General features: G+C 53.2%; 2 protein-coding genes across 5 annotated transcripts; both read right to left on the minus strand.

The window, feature by feature from the left end:
• Positions 1-47: 47 nt before the first annotated feature.
• Positions 48-15033, minus strand: WNK4 (WNK lysine deficient protein kinase 4). 4 transcript variants are annotated; one of them, XM_070227235.1, is made up of 19 exons: positions 14292-15033; positions 12695-12867; positions 11422-11642; positions 10947-11104; positions 10388-10476; positions 10084-10300; positions 7646-7910; positions 7288-7409; positions 7002-7060; positions 6786-6903; positions 6406-6522; positions 3032-3169; positions 2436-2490; positions 1719-2329; positions 1580-1640; positions 1075-1480; positions 787-986; positions 524-621; positions 48-416 (listed from the first exon to the last, which is right to left on the minus strand). In XM_070227235.1, exons 1-19 carry the CDS (start codon positions 14901-14903, stop codon positions 414-416), a joined length of 3723 nt encoding a protein of 1240 aa, XP_070083336.1. In that variant the 5' UTR covers positions 14904-15033; the 3' UTR covers positions 48-413. The 4 variants fall into 4 exon arrangements, with proteins under 4 accessions (XP_070083336.1, XP_023508258.1, XP_023508257.1 ...); XM_023652490.2 differs by having other exon boundaries at positions 1719-2332; XM_023652489.2 differs by lacking the exon at positions 524-621.
• A 1017-nt stretch (positions 15034-16050) lies between these two features.
• VPS25 (vacuolar protein sorting 25 homolog) lies at positions 16051-20877 on the minus strand. The gene is made up of 6 exons (XM_023652496.2): positions 20712-20877; positions 20352-20497; positions 19369-19422; positions 18911-18999; positions 18066-18141; positions 16051-16678 (listed from the first exon to the last, which is right to left on the minus strand). The coding sequence occupies exons 1-6, from the start codon at positions 20762-20764 to the stop codon at positions 16566-16568; spliced, it is 531 nt and encodes a 176-aa protein (XP_023508264.1). The 5' UTR covers positions 20765-20877; the 3' UTR covers positions 16051-16565.
• Between the last annotated feature and the right edge of the window lie 1119 nt (positions 20878-21996).

Genomic DNA, 21996 nt, shown 5'->3' on the forward strand with positions numbered 1-21996 from the left:
TTGCCCCGAGTTCTTCAGGCCCAAACAGATACAAATTCACAGAGTCCTAGTTTCCAACATATTTATTGGCTGCTGCTAATTCTGGTGTGAGAACACCCTCTTCACTTGCCCAGCTGGGAGTGTGCCCTCTGGAAGCCTCTGGGCTTGGGTGGGATTGCTTAGTGGTTGACTTGGCTGGAGAGGTGGCAGGGGTGAGGATGGTAGGCTGCAGAATTGACACCTACACAGAGCAAATAGTTCCCACATGTTTGGCTCTTCCCTGTAATGGAGCAGCACTCTCCGTGCTCCTCTGGCCTTCTATTCCCTCAGGGCTAAGATCTTCCTTGCAGAGTTGTGTTGATCAGCAGATTCTGAGAGCACAAGCTCCATGGTGGGCCCTGGTGTGGGGGAGACATATGGCTTCTGTTCCGAATTCACTGGAGGGAAAAGAAAAAGCACTGAAGAAACATCCAGGGTAGGAGGAGGGTGAAGCTGCAGCCAGTTACTATTCCCTGGGCTCTCCCTCCCTTGGGCCCGCCCTCACCATCCTGCCAACATCCCCGGCGAATGTCACCCCCTTGCTTGCCCGCTGCTCCTGGGAGCCGGTGCTGCTGCCACTCAGGGAGTTCCTTCGCATGATGCCTGGGTGCAGGATGGGGAGGGAGAGCACTGAGAGAGGGAAGGGGCTGGGGGAGAGGGGGGCTAGTCCCCCCAAACCGAGGGGCAGACCCCCAGGGCCTGGAAGAAAGCCAGATCACTAGGGAAGGGGACTCGGGAAACATGGGAGCTGGGTGACTGCCGTCTCACCAAGGCCTGGGGGCTCAGAACGCTGCAGGCTGTTGCGGCGGGAGGTGGGGAAGCTGCCCTTGGAAAGGCGGCGCTGGCGGCTGGACAGCATAGCAGCCGGTGCCACGATACCCGGCGGGGGCTGCTTCCCTAGCCGGCTGTACAAGTCCTCAATTTCCTTTTTCTGTAGTGTCTGTAGTGTCTCCACCTCTGACAAGTGCCTGAGGACACACCAGGAGCATGAGAGGGCTAGTCACACACTTGGCTCTCCCAAGTCCACCTTGTGTCCAACATCCTCCCCAGACTCACTTCTGCCGAAGACTCTGCAGCTCAGCCCAGAATTCCTCATCCTCGCCACTGCTCTCTGAGTCCTCACTGCTTAGACACAGGCTGCTGTAGGAGTAGTTCATCCACACCGGGCTGGGATGGCTCAGGGGTGGGGGGCTGCCCCCCACTTGGGGGTCCTTCCCATCGTCCCCTTCCTCAACTCCAGCCCCCAGGCCCTCAGCTGCACGGTCACTCTCAGCCAGAGCCTCCCTGGCCTCTGGCCCGCCTCCAGCACTGTCCTCTGTGTCTGAGCTCTCCGAGGTCATCTGAGGGGTAGGAGGCTTCAGGATATCAGAGAGAGTTGGGGATGTTGTTGGCAGGGGAAGAGGCTCAGCTGGTTCCTTGGATGAAGTCACTTGGAAACGCCCAACAAGCTGGGGCTTTCCCTCTGTAGAGAGACATGGAGGAAGGAGGAAGAGAAATTAGTGGCAGGACAAAGTGGACTGAGGATAATGGGCTGGGGAAAGTCAGTGGTCAGAGGCCTCACCTTCAGAGATGGGCGCCAGTCTAGCTTCACCCAGGAGTGGCTGAGCAGGATTTGGGGAGGCCTACAAAGTGTGGGTCCATGAGTAGATGAATGGTCCAGAATGGAACCCCCTAATCATCCCTCTTGGTTTCCTACTCACCTCACTCTCCACCTCAGCTGTCAGGGGTGAAGCCCTCTCCTGGCCGCAAGGAGCAAGAGGAGGGGGAGATAGAGGGGGCAGGCTAGGTAGGGGACCAGGAGGGGCTGGAGGAGACTGGGAAAGGAGCCCAGGAGAGGGGGATAGCAGGGACTGGGCCACAGTCATCACAGCCAGTGAGAAGGCACTAGCCAGAGAGAGGAGGGGGGCTGCTGTGGTGGAGGGGAGGGGAGAAGTAGAAGGGCATGGAGGAAAGGAAGAAGTAAGAGTGACCTGGGAACAACTGGAAGAGAAGGTAGGTGGAGAACTGGGGAGGAGAGAACTCAGCGGAAACTGAGAGGATGGGATGGGAAACTGGGAGGCACTGGGGGAGAATGGAAGTGGAGAGCTGGGGGAGTAAGGGGAGAGATTTGAAAAGATCTGGGAAGAAACTGGGGAGAATGAAGAGGGGCTTGGATGACATGGGGGAGAAGAGATGGGGAAGATGGGACTTGGGAAAACAGGGGTTCCAGGAGAAAATGGGTCTCCAGGAGACAAGGGGGTTCCAGGAGAAGATGGGGACGTGGAGAAGGCTGCCCAGCTCCTCTGCTCCTGGGAGGTGTTGCTCTGGACCTCTGCTGGGGAGGAGGGTGTGTTGAGATTCCAGTCTTCCATTCCCTATGCCCTTCCCAGGTACAGCCCCAAGGGTTGGGATGAGTAGGGACAGAACTCAGTACATACCACTGGATGATTCTGGGAGGGGGCCCGAGAGGACAGGCATTGGTGCTGGTTCCTCCTGAAGAAGAGAAAAGGGGAGTCACAGTGGGGAGGATCTGCGTCTTAGATGAAAAGTTCAGACTGGGGTTCTTAAGCTAGGACTCATGAACCTCCAGGAGTCCATAGATGAGTTTCGAGGGATTCAAAAGCATACGTGCTGAAATATTTAGCAGTAAAGGGGCATAATGTCTGCAACTTACTCAAGTGGTTCAGAAAAAAATATGTGCAGAGAGAGAGGAGAGAAGAAGAGAGAATGATAAAGCTAATGCTGCAAACAACTGGCAAATCCACACAAAGAAGATCTGTACAATTCTTGTAAGTTGTCTCTGTAAGTCTTAAATTTTTTTAAAATAATGAGTTAAAAGAAAAGTATGCATCAAACACATTTTTCCAGAAGAAGGGTCCAGGACTTTCATCAGATTATCAAATGGAGTAAAAAGCCACTGTTTTAGGTTCCCAGAGATGAAAAACAGTTAGATCCAAAGGGAATGGTGAAGGCAGAGAGTAATGAAACCTGGAGCAGAGTATGATCCCCCTTGAGGTACCCAGAGGGTTCTGACCTGGGGGCCCAGGGGGTCTTCAGCTGCCTCCACAGGGCCAGTATCTCTCTTTAGCAGGGTCTCCACTCTCTGGATAATCTCTCGAATCCGGCTCAGGAATCCGGCTCGCTCCGAGGGCAGAATGAACTCGTTATACACCTGGCAAGGGTCAGCAGCGAGGAGAGGGAGGGTTCAGTTACCCCATTCATCCTTCTCCCCCTGCCAGATCTTTAAAAACCACCTCTTCACCCCACTGCTTCTGCCAACCACTAGGCTAAAACAGGTATTTAGTAAGTATCCATTGTGTGCCAGGTACTGTGTGGTGTAAAGAAATACAGCTTGGAGGAAAGAAGCCGACATTCATAGGATGCACGTAGACAGCAGATGCTTTACATATCTTATCACATTTAACACCAACAGCTTTCTGGGGTCTGTATTAACATCAGTAACATCCCCATTTTAGAGTTAAGATAACCAGTGCTCAAAGAGGTTAAGTTCAGTCTGCCCAAGATCACAGGATTTGCACCCAGCTCTATCTAAAGCCAGGGGCTGAGTTCTTTCCACTGTTGCCTCACGTGCTTTTGGACACAATTCCTGCTCTCATAGGGCTTATAAAGTATATTGCACAGGCCCACATACCCACAAAGTTAAGTAAAATTAAGGTAATTAATGGTAAATGTAACACTCGATTCCACACTTGTTGAGTAGATACTATGTACCAGGCACTGTGCTAAGTACTGTGAGGAATACAGGGAAGGATAAAACAAGGTCCTGGTCCTGAAAGCCCGAAATCTAGTGGAAGAGACACATAATATATACATAACTCAATCTACTGCAAGTCAGCCCATGGTAGGTAAGGCATTTATGATCGAGGTATGGATAAAAATGCTATTCCAGGAACGGGAAAGGAAGAGTTGTTGTTTAATGGTATAGAGTTTCAGATGTTGTGCAAGATGAAAAAGTTCTGGAGATGTGTTTCACAACAATGTGAGCATACTTAACACAAATGAACTGTACACTTAAAGATGGTTATTAAGATGGCAAATTTTATGTTACGTGTTTTTTACCACAATTTTTAAAAATGCTGTTCCAAAGAGAGAGCAGGTCATACTACCCTAGGGGACAGGAGGAAGCTGGGATGGCACAGAGCTGAGCCTTGAAGGATGAGTAAGAAAAGCAACCCTTCAAAATGAGGGCCTACCACGTGCAGACACTTCTCATACATTGTATCATATGATATCATTTCACTTCTCATACATATTCTATCACCTCTCAAATTATTTGTTATATCAGAACATCTTTGCAAAATAAATATTATAACCTCCATTTTACTGATAAGCAACTGAGGTTCAGAGAGGTTAAATTTGCCCATGTTAACCAAAATAGTGAATAAAAGAGCCAAAATTTGAACTCAAGTTTTAACATGAAAGCCTCCCCTTTGCTCTGTTCCACCTTGTTCATCAGGAAGAGAAGGGCAGTCTAGGCAGAGAGCACAGCATGAGTAATAGCTCTGAGTCATGAAAAGGCATGGCACATTCACAAAATAGGGAAGACTGGAGTGTAGCTGAGAGTGCTGTGAATTTTAAAAGCCATGCCTCAGAATTTGGACCTCACTCTGTAACCACAGGTAGCCACTAAAGATTTTGGGGTAAAAAGCAACAAGATCAGCTCTAAGTCTCAGGAGAATTGTGCTGCAGAGGAGTGGAGGGTAGACTGGTAAGGACAGAAAAGAGGGCAATAGATCCTGGGTTCAGGAGGCGGGGTCAGTTTGGCTGTGTGGGATCTGAGTGGGCTTGAAAGCCCAGTAGAGAAGGTACTCTGGACGAGAGACCCCTGAGCAGATGGAGGCAGAAGTGGAAAGGGGCCCAGCCTCTTTGGAGGACCATTCAGAAACGAGCGTGTCTGGAGAAAAGATTCTTGAAGGGTCATGTGGCTTGACAGAAGATGATAAACCTGCATGCCAAGTGATATTTTGTCTTTATCCTGGACACAGGGTGAATGGCATGATGGAGAGGCTTTAGAGAGAGTTCCTGAAGGCTGATGTTTCTCCCATTCCCTTCCCTCCTTCACCCCAGAGGGACTGGCATCCACCACCCCCACTCCACTGAAACTGGTCTCCCACAAAGACCTTCTCCTGACAAAAGCCAGTGTGGTCTTGCTTTAGGCTTCACCCTATGCCACCTCCTTGAAACTCTCCTCACTCGATTTTTACTAACAACTTCCAGGGCTCCTCCTACTTCTCTGGCTCCATCTCTGTGTCCTTCGATGACCTATCTCCCTCACTCCCATTCCAGAACTGGGGGTATCCACTAAGACACATTCTCAGGCCCTCTATGCCTCTGGCTTTTCAGGCCCATCTCCCTTCACTCAATTCTATATGGACGATTCCTAAATCCACCTCTCTCTCTAGCCCTGCCTGACCCATATGCTGCTCCTATGGACGATCTTATCTTGCCTGTTCCTGTGTCATTCAAGCTCATCATGACCCCTAAAAAAACCTACTTTCATTTCCAACTTCCTCTCTCCTTTGATGGTCTACTCCCATTAGTTCCTCCAAGCTACAAATCGCCCTTGACATCCCCTCTTCTTAACTCCCTATCATATCAACTCAGCAAATATTTAAGCCTTTACTATGTCAATAAATTACTGGATTATAGAGTAATTTATTTTCCTGAAACAACCCTTAGATTCACCCCTTTTCTTTCTCCCTTCCCCCATAATCCATTCTGTCCAGTCCACATCTGGCTTCTTGTATCCACCTGCCAACTGGATTCCCTACCCCTAACCCCCTCCCACCTTCCATGGCAGAATGGTCTTCTTCAAACCTATTCTCACCATGTTACACTCTAACTCTTAAGACCGTCTATAATCCAGGCCTACTTTACATGCCCAACCTTGCTTCCACAATTCTCCTATATGAACCCTTAATTCCAATGACAGTGGTTTCCTTATAAAGCCCACCCAATCCCATATTCCAAATCACTCCCTACTTCCATGCCTTTGCTTATGCTCTACCTCCACGAGACATGCTCTTTCCACTCCTCACTGCCATTCTTACCCATCTGTCAAGACCTTGATAAGTCCTACTTCTTCCACTTGCTGCCGCCAGCCCATCCTTTACTTACAGCAACACTATCACGTGTCTAGCATGCTCCTCACTGTAGCACTTGCGTATACCCTACATTAGTCTCAAATTGCTCCAGCTGATGATCCAAACCTCACTGGATAAACAGAAATCTCCCCCAAAACAAGTGCAGAGATGTCTTCAGTGTCACTTTGCTTTAAAAACCCTTACTGTTGGATGTGGCGGAGGGGGAGTTCAGCACCAGGAGATGTAAAGGGGGAAGCTCTTGTCCAGGACCCAAAGATTCTTTCCTCATCTCTCTCCCTCTCACCATGGCAGCTGCAATCTCTTCTGGGCTGTCCCCATCCAGATCAAATCGGAAGGTCACCATCTTGCTGTTGTGCGTCTGTAGCTGGCACTCAACCACTCTGTCATTCTGGTCTGAGACCTTCAGATTCAAAGTCAGCAGAGGGGAGGAGGTCAAGCTCTCTGTCCTCATAACGTGTCCCCACCCCACTCCAACCAAGTGACAGTGCCAGACTGGAGTTGGAGAGAAGCAGACTCTTCCCCCAAAGTCCAGTATTACTAGACCAGCTGCCTCTTAAGTACCAGTCACACACTGCTACTCCCCTTTTCTGGCTGATTTCCCCTATCCCCCTGGCAGTTCACTCCTAGTCCTGTTACTAGCCATCTCTTATGCCCCTTCCTTACACTAGTGACCCGCAGCCGAGATCGAGGTCTGCGCCGGAGATTTCTCCCTGGTGGTCTCCTCATGCGTCCCATCCCTTCTCCCACGTCGCAAAGGCCTGATGCTGCATCTGAGGCATAGCTGGAAAAGGGAAAGGAGATGTGAGTGTCAGAGTAGACACTGGGACCCGAGAGCTTCATATGTCTCACCCTAGCACCCTAATTCATACCAGAACTTACCTGTCTCTAGGAGAAAACTCGCTGCCAGGGCCAGACCGTGCAATGGATAGGGCAAAAGCCTGAAATAGGATATGGGTTCATGAGGTCAGGGGAAGATAATTTCTGGGATCTAGGGAGATGGTGTCAAGGATGCTAGGGTACTAAGCAGAGGGAATTAAGGAATATGAGGACAAGAGTGGTGGATTTCCAGGGACATGGGGCCGGGTCACAGGGCTGGGTTTCACAAGGAGGGAGATAGGTCATAGGCTTGGAATGGCTGGTAGCCCCCCATGTGACCCCCTCTCACCGAGGGCAGGCGGAGATGGGACTCAGCGGGGCTGGATGGTACCCCCCTAGGGGGCTGAAGGGCGGGGTCTGAGGCATCCAGGAAGCCGGAGGAGCTGAGGTAGCCATCAGTCTCGCAATCCGCTGGTGGGGGGAGGGAGGGGATCAAAAAAGGGGATATAAAGGGGAGTGGTGGCAGAGGATGGGGGCTGCCTGAGCAAGGAGGGGCCTGGGGCTGTAGGAGAGATCCTTCCCAGAAAGAACTTCATCACTAGATGGGGAAGGCAGGGTGAGTGACAGTGCTGCTGGGTTGAACTTCTGGGTTGGGGGCAGAGGCCAAGGGTTCTGGGACCTAGGTCACAAGGTCAGGGGTGACTTACAGGTGGTAGATGAGTAGCTGGCATGGCGGAAGAGGAAGGGCTGGTGCTGGTCTGCCTCTGGCTCCTCAGGCTCAGTGGGGAAGACACTGGGAGGCCCAGGAGTCATGGGGACAGTTGCTGGTGGGGGTCCTGGCACAGGAGGGAGGGCCTCCAACTCCCTAGCTTTGCGCAGCTTCTCACGCTTTCGCTGGATGGCAGCAACCCGTTCACGCACTGCACGAGCCACTGGCTGGTAATCGGCTTCACAGACTAAACCCAGGGCCACCTGGAGTTGGGAGGGTGAGGAACACAGTTTGAGGTGAGGACCCCCCTCAAAGATCCATCTTCGGGCCTCCAAGATATGGGAGAAAGGGAACCAAGATTTACCAATTATGCTCCTCCTAAGAGCTAAAAATGCAGTAATGAAGGAGACAGCCCACTACCCTGCTCCCATGGGCCTCACATTCTAGTGACGGGAGACTCACAAACGAACGAACAACCATAGATGGATGGATGGATGGATGGATGGATGGATGGATGGATAGATAGATGAATAGATAGATAGATAGATAGATAGAATTTTGGTATTTATTATAAATAGAAAGATAAAAAATTTATATAGGTAGATATATGTGTGTGTATGTATACATACAATTTCAAATGGTGACAAGTGCTATGCAGCAAACCAGGCCCAGGCATTAGAGTGATTGGGGTGGGGGCCCAACATTAGCTCAGGTGGGTGGGAAAGGCCTCTCTCTGACACTTGAGCTGAAACCTGTGTGCCAAGGAGCCAGCCAGCCCCCTGAAGATCAGAGGAGGATGCTCCAGGCAGAGGGCCAGGCAGGTGCCAAAGGCGTGGGGCAGGAAGGAGCTTGACATGTTCAAGGAACAGGAAGGACAGTGTAGCTGGGGCATGAGAAGGGCAGAGCTAGAAAGAACCATAAAGATCCAGTTGGGACATAACCCAGAATTAGCACCCGAGAGAAATGTAGAGAGCAGGGGTGCAATTCCCAGCTTTCCACTGGAAAATATGAGGCACATGGAGCAAATGTTATTGTTACTGTGTCCATTAACTGGCAACTCTTTATATTATCATCAAGTCCTCCCAACAACCGTCTAAGGTAGGTCTTATCAGCCCCATTTTAGGAATAAGTAAAGTAAGTGACCAGTTCATGGTTATAGGTAAGTCAGTTGCTCTCAAGGAGGAGGGGAGGGACATTTGGCAATATCTGGAGACATTTTTAGTTGTCACAACTGGTGGGTAGGTACTACTGGCATCTAATGAGAAGCCAGAGATTCTTCTCAACATCCTACAATGCACAGAACAGTCCCCCAAACAAAGATGTCAGTAGTGTCAAGGTCAAGAATCCCTGTAAGTAATGGATCAAGATTTGATCTCAGGTCAGGATTTGGCTGTGCAATGGAGACCTGCTTTTATGCCAAATTTCGAACACCTTGACCTACACCTACCACAGATGATCCCCATCCTTCAGCTGCCATTTTTCTATGGAGAATCTCATACTCTCTCTCTTCCTGCTCAGGCTTTCCTAAACCGGCCCCCAAGCTTCTGCCCCTACGTTTTCTACCTCCCATGTAAGCGTCTCCTGGTCTGCCAGCTTCTGTTCATCATTTCCTTAGTCATTTTAAGGACAAACTTTGCTGGGCATGTAAAGGAGATAGGGCAGGGTGATCTGACAAAATCTGAATGACCTGAGTTTAAATCCAGCTCTGCCACTTACTTGCTTGGGACCTTGGACAACCTCTCTGAGTTTTCATTTTCTCATCAATTAATCAGGATAAAATCATTTCATACAGACTTGGTAATAACCATCAAATGCATGTGAAAGTGCTCCAGGCCATGTACAGGTGTGGGCTACTAATGAGCTCTTACTATGTGCCAAGCACTGCCAGGGATAGAAAAATCAATAAAGCACAATCTGTGCCTTCAAGGAGTTGATAGTCTAGTAGAGGAGAAAGACAGCAATGTTTCCTGCCTGGTATAAAATAAGATTGATGGTGGTGGGTCGTAATGGAGGAGCTGCTGAAGTGGAAAGCAGCATTTAATGTTGACTGTAGAAGGGATAGGCTTTCTGAAATTGATGGTGGTGAGCATAGAGGAGGAAAGAGAAAAAGATAAGGGGGGGGGGGGGATGAAAACGAGAAAAATAAATTGGAGAGAAGGGCATTCCAGGAAAATCGGATTAGTAGAATGCAAAGAGGGAGGTCGGAGGACCCAGGGCTTGCTTTGGAAAACGAAACTTCGAGGTGTTGGGAACACTGCGTGTGCCTGCGGGTGCGTTAAGGCGGAAGGCACAAGGAGACAGTTGGAGGAGATGCCAAGAGGGGTGGGTTGAAGTCTCCCACCACCCCGGCGCCGCACCTGCGTGGTACTGGCGCCTCCGGTCGACACCCACACCCCCTTCACGTGCCCAGCCTCAGGGCAGTCCGGCCTCCCTCACCATCTCCTGGGCCACCTCCTCGGCCGCGTCCCGGCCCAGTTGGAACAGGAACTCGATGGCCTGGTTGTCCCGTGGGCGCCCCCCACGGCGCGCATCCTCCATGCGCAGCCAGAGCTTGAGGCCCGGCTTCTCACCATCGTCCTCCTCCGCCAGCTCCACGTGCACGCCGCGCTCCTCGCGGAAGAAGGCGTGAGCCAGAAGGTCCTGGATGGTGAACCTGAGGGCGGAGCCGCCGCGGTGAGCCGGCCGCTGCCGCCGCCTCCTGCCCCAACAATCCACCCACAATCTGCCCCCTGTACCCCACCTCTCGTTCTTATCCGTGCGGATGCAGCCTTCAATGATCTCTTTCACTTCAGGCATCTTCACCTTGTAGAAGCTGTTCGGCTTTGTGCCCTGGGGGAGGAGGTTGCAGGAGGCCCTCAGCGCCCTAGCTCTCTGCTTGACACCCCTCCCCCAACTCGAGGCAGCGGCGCGTGCAGTCACAAAAGCACTGCGACTGCTGCTTAGCAGATTTGGTTTCAAATCCCAGCCCCGCCCCCCCCCACGTATCAACAGCGTGACCTTGAACAAGTCTCCCGCTGAACCAGTCTTTGGCCCTGCTCACCCCGCGGGGCGGCTGGAAGGATCGGATGAGAGATTAGATGTGAAATCGTTTGTAAACTCTAGGGAGCGCTACAGACATCATTATTCCAACTAGCTTGTACTGAAGGGGGACATGTGTGCATCCAATATCCTTCAGTGCTCCCCGGGGCGTCTTTGTGTCTAGCTAGTTTTCATAAGGGAAGGGGCTTCGACTGTAGGCTGGTTGGGACAGGAAAATGGGAGGGGACCTGGAATTCCCTCTCTTCCCCGCCCCCTCTCACCGAAGTGACCTTGCGGTAGATTTGCGCGGCATTCTGGCACTCGGAGTAAGGATACTCCGAGGTAGCCATCTCCAGCATGCACATGCCAAACGCGTACACGTCCACGGCCTCATCGTACTTTTCCTCGTACATCTCCGGGGCCATGAACTCCGGAGTCCCTGTAGGATCCACAGCAGGCATCAGGCTGCACAACCTCTCTTCTGGCTTCGTCCCTCCCCTTGGGTGTACCATGGGCTAGGTAGCCTGGGGGCAACCCCACGAGTTCTGGAGTGCAAGTGACCGACCCTTCCCCACCGTGTGTGCGTGGGGGGTGGGGGGGCACAGGGGAGAGCGGATGCCATAGGTCTCCCCATCTCCCCCGTGGTCTTCTAACCCTGTGGATCTCGAAGGACCCTCCTGGGGGGAGGGGGCCCCCCAGGCTCTCTTCTGACGTAGGGGAGGTAGGAATGGCAAGGACCCTCCTAGAGAGACGCACCGATGACGCTCTTGGCAAAGGAAGCACGCTTGAGCGTGGCTAAGCCCAGGTCCCCGATCTTGACGGAGCCTGTAGGGCCCGTGATAAAGACATTGTCGCACTTGAGATCCCGGTGCAGGATGGGGGGTACTCGAGAGTGTAGGAAATGAAGCCCTCGCAGGATTTGGCGGCTCCAGCGCTGAAGGACTCGCGGCTTCATCTCGCGGAACCGCCTCAGGTACCTGGGGGAGGTCGCATAGCCGGGGTCACGGCGGGGACACGTAGGCAGGGGAGGGGGTCTCCACTGAAAAGTTCCCCCTCGCCACCCGCACCGCCGCCTGCGCATCCTCTGCGGTCATTCTCCTAGCCTTGGTCTGCGCCCGGCTCCACGGAGAAACTGAGTCGGGGATGTAGTAGATAGACACAAGGTTACAAAACAGGTCAGGCGGTAAATTCGCAGATAGAGCCGCAGCCAAGGTGCTGTGGGAGCGCCGGAAGGGATGACTAATTGCCCGGGGCGTGGGGGAGGGCTTCACAGAGGAAATAACTTTTGTGTTGCGTCTTGAAGGATGAGTAGGAGTTGCAGGGTGAAAAGGGGAAGGGATGAAGACTTTCCAGGCAGAGGAGATACCGTGCTTGAAGGCACAGAGACAGCAAGTGGCAGGGCAGGGTGGGAGGAGGTGCTGGGAAATCTGTTTGTCTGGGATTTAGGTTGAAGATGAGGCTGGATCGTAAGGACTTTGTGAGCAGGTCAGCAAGTGTGGACTTTATCCGGGAGGCAGTGGGAAACCTTGAAGGGGTTTTAAGGAGGGAAGTGATAAGGTCAGATTTGCGTGGCTAGAGATTCCCCCAGGCTGCAGAAAGATGAGATAGCTTGGAGAAGAAAACGGCAGAGAGGGAAGGCCCTTTAGCGGGGGGCCACAGGGCTTCAGACCAGTGAGATGGCAGCAAGGTGGGGGCGTGGATGGGGCAGTGAAAGCCAGAGTGGGGAGATATAAGGAGCAACTTGAAGAGAGACTGATGGGGCAAGGGCCATGCACAGAGTGGAGAGACAGGAGGCATCTTAGAGAGACGCCCAAGTTTTGGCTGCAGTGCTGGGTGGACCTTGTCATTCACCAAGGCAGGGACACGGGGGGGGGGGGGGGGGGGGAGGGCGGGGAAGGGGGGGATAGTGAGCCTGGTTTTGGACCTGGACGAAGAGTCTGAAAAACCTGGGAGAAGTTCCAGAAGCAGTGGGGACCTCCCATCGCCAGCCCTCCCACCAACCCACCACCTCTGCCAGGTAGGAGCTCACGTCTTGAGCGTGCCCGAGGTCATGAGTTCAGTGACCAGCACGATGCAAACCTGGCCCCTCAACACCGATTTCCACGAGTCATAGAAGCGGACTATGTTGGGGTGCTGCAGCCCCTTGAGCATTTCCACCTCCTCTGAGAATCGCTGCCGCTCGGCTCGAGACAGTTTCCGAGTCTGTGGGGTAGGGGATGGGGGTCACGGTCACCTCAGGCCCAGGACCCACACGGAGAGGGGCATGGGACACATGGGGCTGGCTGGGGGAGAGACTACAGATGACGCTGCGTCAATGGGATCACTCGCCCAACCGTCTGTAGACCCCGAATTCCCGCCCGCCGACTCAGGCTGCTCCAAAGACACGCCCATCCTGGGCCTGGGGCCGCCCCCTGGACCCCCAACAAGACACAAGCGCCTTTATGCAGGCCGGTTCGGGAGCCCTGAGCTCAATAGTGCCTTTGTGGCTGCCCGGGCCGGCCATGGGGCGGGAGGAGGCGCCCGGGGGCTGGCAACCGGCAGGCAGGCAGGCAGCAGGCAGACAGCAGGCAGGGAATTGGGGCCGGTAAGAGACTTGGCCCCAGAAACTCGGAACTGCTAGATCCAGACAGGACGCGGGAGGGCTGCAGCGGGAGGTGAGAGATGATCCAGGACTAGGCGCCAGGATACTGCCCCCTGCCCCATGGCTGTCCCGCCCCGCTCTCATCTCCCACTCCCCCAACCCCTCCAGTTTGGCCGCCTTTCCTTGCCTGGCCTAGAGCCTGGGGTGTGGCACTGGCAAGAGCAAGGGGCAAGCCCAGTGCCAGGGCTGGAGGGGAGGACCCTTCCCCCAGGCTCCATCCCCTAGCCTGAATCTGAAGCTGCTGGCCCAGACCTAACTGGGTTCTCCACGGTGGGAGAAGGGTCCCGTGAACCAACATCCCCCTGAAGCCCACAGGGCTCAGTGCCTTTAGGTCCTGGAAGGGAAGGCCCAGGTAGGCAGTGAGATGAGGAGCAGGACTGGACTCAGGCCAGGGCTGAAGCTCCCTGTCTCCCTCTTCCCCAGCTGTGGAGAAGTCCAGAAGTGTGACTGCTCCAGAAGGGATCTGGGAGGACCCCATCTTGTCACAACAGCCTGAAATCTTCTGGAAGTAGCAAGGACCCTGCCCTATTTCCTTGCCTCCATCATCTCAGCCTCCTGATCTGCAAAGATCCAGGGTGAGGGAGCAGGAGGACGAGGGTCACACTGAGGACTTAGGGGAATGGGAGAGGAAGAGAGAGTGGGTAAGAGAGAGTGGGTAACCAGTGCGGGAAAGTGGTGAGGTCAGCCACCCCTCAGATCTGAACTGGCTGTCTACCCAACTTCCCATCCTATTTTCCACTTCTCAGTTTTAAAGTAAGAATGTCCAAAACCAAAGGGGAACCACCATACACCACCTGCCTCAGTTTCTCCTTCTGTAGCCCAGAATCAGCCAGGTTAATGGATCATCACAGCAAGGCGGGCAGGAGTGTTTGGACATTTGACAGGAAAAATACATCCCTCCCTTGCTCCTGCCCCCTGGGTCTCCCAACAGAGACCTCCAAAGTTTCCCATCCCGAGATGCTACCGAGAGGGCGCCCAGCCGCACCTGCAGCTCACACCAGGCCACCTCCACCGTGGTGTCAGTGTCCAGCCCTCGATACACCGTCTTGAACGAGCCACGTCCAATCTCGATGTCAAACTTGAGGTATCGGCCGTCCGGGGACGTTGCCACAGCCTGGGTCTCCGTGTCCTCTTTTTCCTCCAGCTCCCGTCGCCGCTCCCGGGCCGCGGCTTCGGGGATCCTAGGCGGTTCTCCGGCCCCAGGGCCCCCTGCGGATCCCGAGAGCTCCGGAAGCGCGGAGTCTGTAGCCTTCACCTGGGCTCCAGTCCACGTGCCCTCGGGGGGCTCTCCGGAGCTAGGCGGTGGGCTCCTCGCGGGGCCGGGATTAGGGGAGTCCGGAGGATCAGGGGGCTCCGGAACCGGTGAGGCTGGCTGTGACCAAGAGCTCAGCAGCCCCAAGTCGACTGAGCTGCGGCGGCTGAGACGGGAAGAGCGCGGCCGGGGCTCAGCCTTCCCGGAGAAGCGGCGCGCCCGGCGAGGAGGGGGCCCGAGGCGGGGCGGCCCCACGGCCGCGAAAGGCGGCGGCGACCGCAGGGCCAGGTCGGCCTCCTCCTGGGACATGGGGACAGCTGTCTCTGGGGCCGGAGGTGCCAGCATAAGGAAGAGCCGTGCACCGCAGGGCGGTAAGCCGGGCGGCTGGAGAGGAGGCGGCCTGACAGGCAGACTGGCTAGGTGCGCAGTGCCCCGGCTGAGCTCCTGGGGCCCTAGCCCCCAGCTCTCCGGCCCCACAGCCCCGCCCCGGCCCCGCCCCCGGCCGAACTCCCGCCCCTACTCCCCAGGGCCGCCCCCTCCGCGCCGCGAGCTGCGTGCATCCCCTTGTGGAGCCCCCCACCTCAGCCGCCGCCCCGCCCCCAGCCGCTTGTCCTCTCCCTCGCCTCCCGGCGCACCCGCCTTTAGTCTCTCATTCCCAGGCAAGAGACGGGTGAGGGGCGGTGATGTGTCCTCTGGCACTAAGAGTGTGCAAACCTACTGGGGGGCGGGGGGGCAGAGAGGTAACGACGCGATGCTGGGACTAGGAGAGAAAACATGACCCGGGCTCTTGGGCCCTAGAAAGGGCGGTGGTTAGGGGGAGGCTACTACCCGCCTGCACGACCCAGATAAGGTAGCGCCACCCCCTCCTAATAGTCCGGAGTAGCCCCAGGCCGACAACACAAAGGTCAATGAAAAGGCCTGGTTTTCTCTAACGCCGCCGCCGCCTCCCCTCTGAGCTGCCCAGGGATGGGTGTGTGCACCCCAGGACAAGCCCCTCCCCCAAACCAAGGACCCGGTCACCTCAGCCTGGCCCTGGCTAGAGTGGCTGTTTGTGCTCTGTGGGCTCTCCTTCCTCCCCCTTCTGTTTGCCAAAGATTCCAATAAACCAAAGTCCATATCCGGTTTACTCCCCCTCAGCTCCCCCTGGCCTCAACTACCCCATCCAAACCAGATGGATGGAGGGAGGGGCTTCAGAGTCGTTTAGGACTTTCATGGGGGAGATGGTGAGGGAAGGGGAAGCCATTAAGTTCTCCAATTCAGAGACAGACAGCAGTTTGTCCCCAAGCTGGGTTCCATCAGCACTCCCCCACACAGCCCACCCAGCAGATGTAAAGCCACAGACTCAGTGGAGCCTGCCAGCACTGGAGGACCTTTTCACTTAGAAAGGCCAGTGGACTTCTCTCCCCTCTCTCCTAAGCTGGGATTCACTCAAGGGGTAACACTTCACAGCTCTCCCCATGTCCATTTCAGTAGTAACTTCAGAGGCAGGCAGTGGGATTAGCTTTTTAATATCGTAAATCAGTGTCTAGCCCCACCTCTCACTGCCAGGCCCCTTCTTGGGCCTCCTATCTTCATAGTGCCTGGAAGGCTGCCAGCAGCCAGGGCTTACCCCATGCCCTAGGAAGGATCCAGCACCAGCCTGAGAGGACAAGGGGGTAGGAGGGGGAAGAGACAGAATATTGTGCAGGCATGTGTGTCTATGTACTTATGTGTGTCAACACATGTGAAGTGTTAGGTTTACAGACCCTGGCTCAGGGACAATCTAGGGTGGGAGAGGAGGTGCGGCAAGGAGAAGCACATCTTTTCTCCCTGGTGCCTCAGCCTTGCCCTATCCCAGGCAAGAGCTGGGTGTGAGGCGAAGGGACAGACACATGGAGTAAGTAGGAAACCCATCCCTGAACTGGAGCCCTTTGAGTCACAGATCCAGTCTGTGGGTACACTGGGTCTGTCTCCTTTTGAAAGCCCTGGAAGGGTGGGAGGTAAGAAGTAAAGGGAGACAGGTCTCTGCTAGAAGAACTTGACACCTCGGCCATCGCTGACAGTGATGATCTCAGCCTTGTGCTCCTGCTGTAGGGCCTGCAGAGCTCGCAGTAGGGTTGCCTCATCCAGCCCATGGAACTCTGCAGAAGACAGGGAGATATGGGCAGTCAGGGACACTCAGCTCCTTGGGGCTCAGGGCCTCGGAGAGCAGTCTAGCTGGAAGCTGAGACCTTGTGAGGCCAGGGTATACAAGTACCATCTATACTGCTGCAACTGCCACCCACCCTTCCTGAGCACTCCTTAGGAGTAAGGGATGGAAGAAAGCCTGAGTCAGCATGAAATGAGCATTCATGCCTATTTCCCCCTTCCTGGTTCTTCTGTCAAAATCCACCCTCACGTGCCACCCCCTCATTAGTGTCTGATGCACAGAGTGACACCATCTCCTTGTGGGCCACAAAGAGTGGGCCTAACAATCAAGCTTAAGGAGGTCTAGGCCTTTGTCACTAACACTGACTCTAGTTGCACATCTGTAACCATCAGGAGGACCTGTCCTACTACAAAGTATTATAGCCATACCTTAGGCCACAAAACTGTTAAGGTCTAGCACAGATTATCTGCCCTTTCCCAGTTAAAAGATCTCAGAGCCAGCTGAGTATCTGGAGATACAGCAAGATACTGCATGGAGATGTGAGAGGCAGGAGGCAAGCCCTAACAGGCTTGCACACCTCACCCTCTGCGGGGGCCCAGCTCTTGAATCAGGGAGCTTGCTTCCTGAGGAAGCCTCCAGCTTTGCCCAGCCTGAGTGGTGGGCTGGGCAAGGCTGCAGCACTGAAGTCATGGGTGATGGTGGGAGTAGCAAGCAGAGGCCTGCAGGGCAGGGGGGAACAGCCAAGAACTGTAAACTCTGTTGAGGCAGGCAGGGCCTGGCAGAAAGGGGAGGTGCCCCCTTTCCCCCACCTAAGTTTGGAACTTTTGGTGATCCTGGAGATCAAAATATGAAGTCACACATAAAAGAGCTAAGAGAGTATTTACACCATATAAAAATCAAACAGTATACAAATCCTTGCCTGGCCAGAAACCAAAGTACTTAAAAGGGATGGAGGTGTTGGCCCAATCCCTTCAGCTGACGCCCACAGATCTTGAGCCCTCTATAAGAATAAAGGGCGAAAGAAAGCCTGAGTCAGCAAGAAATGAGATTTCAGGCTTAATCTCCTGCCCTGGTTCCTCATTCAACATCTACACCAGTAATTCTTAACTTTTCGTGGGTCACAGATGCCCCTGACAATCTTATAATATGGACTCTATCCCTAGAAAAATGTACATACACCCCCCACAAACAAAATCTGGGAGTTTTTTTGCATGTGAATTCAGGCGGTTTATGGAAACCTTGGACATGAGTTAAGAAGCCTTGTATTGTGTAGTGTTTGGAATTCAGAGGTAGAGAAATGGGAAGTCTGAATGTCAGTTAAACAAGGATCGAAGAGAGGAGGATTCAGATAAAACTGAGGGGAAAGGGAAAAGCATTACCTTCATCCTCTGTGTCTTCCCCATTGGTCAGTTCATACAGGGTGAACACGGAGTTGTTCTGGCCACTCCTGGAAACCTGTGGACACAGAAAATGAGACTGAATAAGGACCAGGAATCTCCTGGGAGAAGGTAAACTCACCAGCTCCAGCTCTCTGACCTAGGAATGGTACCTATTCCCAAACCAGGGCTCAGAGTCACCTCCGCAGAGGAGTGGCCTAAAACCACAAACCCTACAGGTGCTATATTTATATGTGTACACACACATTTGGAACCAATAAACCACAGGCCTTCACACGTGTGTGGAGTGACCTCTTTCTGGTTGTTTTCCTGTTCAGGAATGGGTGGTGTGTGTTTGTTATATTTGGGTTGTTGATACTTCTTACCCTTTTCTCCTCCTTGGTAAAGTTTAGGGCTGGTGGTGGCTGGGAATCTGGGGAAAAGAGTCTGGCCCCACACCCACACTGGTTCAGAATGTCTCATTCATATTGTGGACAGCCCCATAAGGGTGCGGTGGGGGAGGGGCCCGAGGGGTTTTTTTTTTTTCCCTTCCTTTCCCCATTTATCTTCTGTGGCCACAGGCTCCAGCCAACAATAGTACTCGTGGTTCCCAGTACTGCATTCTCCAAACATGGCCTCACACAGCCTCTGGCCTCCTACAGGCAAAGAAAGGGAAGTTGTATACAGCCAGGGAAATTGAGTCACTGAAAGAGGCTTGCTTGGAAGACCTATATTTCCTCTTTCTGCCCCCTCCCACTTTCTCAGTCTGGATCTGGAAACACCAGGTATCTGCTGAGCACAGGTACAGTTCTCCTTTACCATGGGTCACTGTGGCAGAATAGTCTCACCCACTGATATATGAGTTTCCCCCATTCTTCTGGCCTCCGCCACATGATCAGGAAGCTAGACTTGTTCTTATCCAACCACTCGAGGTTCCCTGCAAAATAGATACTTATGAAAGCAGCATGCTCTAAGAAGGGACAAACAGGCAAAAACCAAGGTGGAACATAGTGGAAGAGACTGAGCTTTCAGAAAAAGAAATTCAAGATTTGTTTTACTATTACTATCTGCAAGGCACCCATTCTTCTACTTCTCTTCAGGTCCTAAGGCACAGACGCAGAGATTTCAATTTTGTATACCAATGGCAGAAAAGACCTGGGGGAATTGGGCTGTCTACTGTACAGAATACTCTGGGTTTCAAGCCAGGGGAGAGAAAAAAGTTATTAAGAGAAAAGACTTGTGCTAATCCGCCCTCAGGAAAACCCAACTGGGAGGGAAAAAGAGGAATCTGGGGAACTGAACCCACCTTTCTTCCTCAGTTCCTCTAATACAACCTGGATTGATTCCACAGGGAGCTTCCCTGGTTTAAGGCTAAGGGCATGGCATAAATGGGATGAACTGGGTGGGCTAAAAATTCTCAGAGCCAGTTTCATGCTAACAATCATCTGCCCCCTTCCTATCCTTCTCACACACATGCATGTGCAATTCCCCAACAGAATCTAAGTTGGCATTTCCTGGATATTGAGGGGAGGAAGGTAAACAGGAACTGGTCCAATTAAAAAGAAGAGCTTTAGGGGCTGGCCCCATGGCCGAGTGGTTGGGTTCACGTACTCCATTTGGGCGGGCCCGGGTCTCGCCAGTTCGGATCCTGGGTGCAGACATGGCACCACTCATCAGGCCACGTTGAGGCGGCATCCCACATGCCACAAGTGGAAGGACCCACAACTAAAAATATAGAACCATATACCGAGGGGCTTTGGAGAGAAAAAGGAAAAATAAAATCTTTAAAAAAAAAGAAGAAGAAGTTCTAGAAAATGAAAAGTACTACCATTTCTCACCCTCTGTCCTCCCTTCCTTCAGCCTTTCTCCACAGATATTTTAGATATGAATCAGGCAGCAAAAACAAATGACCTTTACTTCCTGGGAGGAGTAGAGTAGGTGGAGAAAATTACTAAAGGTAGTATTAGAGTTTGAGCCTCACAGAGAAGAGGACAGGAGATTCAAAGAGTCAAAGGGCTCAGCTTGAAAAGCTTGGGACTTGGCTTCAGGGCAGAGATTCGAAGCCCCGAATGACACCTGGGTACTCATCAGTGCCTAAGACAAGAGGGTTTGGTGCTGCATTTGGGTTGGGGGTGAAATGGATGTCAGCTACACATACTGGCTCTTTCCCAAGTCCAGTCTAGGTGGGAACCTGCCCACTGTGGGTGAAGAGAGTGTGTGAAGTCTGGGCATGTGGTAAAGTGTGCAAGTGCATGTATGTGGGCTGTGGGAGAGTCTGAGGGAGGATACGCTGCAGCTTCACGTTGTTGAAGAGCGGGCTCTCCTGAGCTTCCATCACCGTCATGCTGGACTGTTTGTGCAGGCGGCAGAAGGACAGGACCAGCGAGCACCAGGCGGCCAGCTGCTTCTGCCGAGTGTCCACGTTCGGCTGTAACCTGCCGGGTGAAGGGAGCGGGGCGCGGAATTAGAGGGTGTGAGAGGGCGAGAGGCAGCACTTGCCGGAGGCGCGTCTGGGGGACAAAGTGAGGGACTGAGGGTGGTGGCGACCGGGTCCTTTCTCCCCCTCCCCATTTGAAGCATCGGGGTTGAGCCCAGGGTCCGGGGGAGGGGAGGGAGGCACAGCGGGGCTTCTCGGGGTCTGAGCCTCACGTAAAGAAGGGCGGGAAGCGATACTGCCACGGCCACTCGAAACTCATCGCCATCGTAGTAGCCAGGAACCCCCGGAACCTCCCAGCAAAGGACTTCCGGTTTCCGCTTCAGCACGTCCGGGCAGAAAGCATAGCAGAAAGGTTCCGGACTCCCACTCGGGAGTGGGGCGGCCTGACGGGAGTGATATTTCTCGTCAGCCAGTCCTTTGCTATTATCCTAAAAGTCCTTACCGTTTAGAGCAGAAAGAGCCCTCAGAAGCCTTCTGATTGAATCCCAGAGAAGGGACGCGACTTCCCCAAAGCAGCACAGTTAGTAGAACTGCAAGTAGAACCCAGGTCTCCAGACCCCAGTTTAGGCTTATTTCCACTGTGCTGGGCTTCTTTTAATATTAACATTCGTGTCAATTGCCGTTTAACTTAAACCCTCCTCAGTTCCTATGTCCTTCTGCTCCACCATTCCTCAGTCTCCTGCAGCACCCATAAGGGCGCGTTTGTAGCTTTTATCACTGGAAACGGCTCTGCTTCCATGATTCATAGCTGCCATCTTTGACCACTGCCATCTCTCTCTCACATCCTCACTTTCCTAGTCTCAAGTCCTCAGACCCCTTTTGGTCTATGACTCCTTACCCGGCCTAGACTACTCAACTCTGTCCTCTTGCCTGCTTACCAACTGGTCAGTTTCCAAACCAGAGTTGTTCCTTGTCCCCACCCCCATCCTCTTTTTTCGCTCCTGGGCTGGGGAGTATCACCGGAAAACAATCACAGACCCTGCTAGCTGAGCCTCAGATTCCCTGACTAACCTCACTGCTGGGCTCTCACTGCAACCCAACACTGTCTTTCATTGCTTCCCTGTCACATACCTCAAGGTAACTCCTCACACTTTCCCACTCGTCAAGCCATTCCAGCTGTCTCTCCCTTTCTGCAGAATCCCCTTCCCTTCTATGTTTATGAGATTGAGGCCATGTATACGAGCCTCTTAATCTTTCCCTCTCTGTCTGTCACTACACCTGATTCATCTCTCAAAAATGTCTCTCCACTTTTACTCCTTTTTGGACTCGAAGAAGCATCACTTCCTTTACAAAGCCAACCTTTTGGCAGGTCTTCTTGCCTCTCCTTTCCACCTTCCGCCAGGACTTCTCTGTGTATCATCTTCGCTCTTTCCCTTTCTCCTGGCTCCTCTCTCCTAGTCTGAAAACATGCTCAGGTCATGCTTGTTTGAAAATATGCCCAATTTCCTTGACTCTGCCACCCTCTCAATTTCCTATCTGAACTCTAACCTTTTCCCC

The sequence above is a fragment of the Equus caballus genome, chromosome 11, assembly GCF_041296265.1.
Source record: "Equus caballus isolate H_3958 breed thoroughbred chromosome 11, TB-T2T, whole genome shotgun sequence".
NCBI lineage: Eukaryota > Metazoa > Chordata > Mammalia > Perissodactyla > Equidae > Equus > Equus caballus.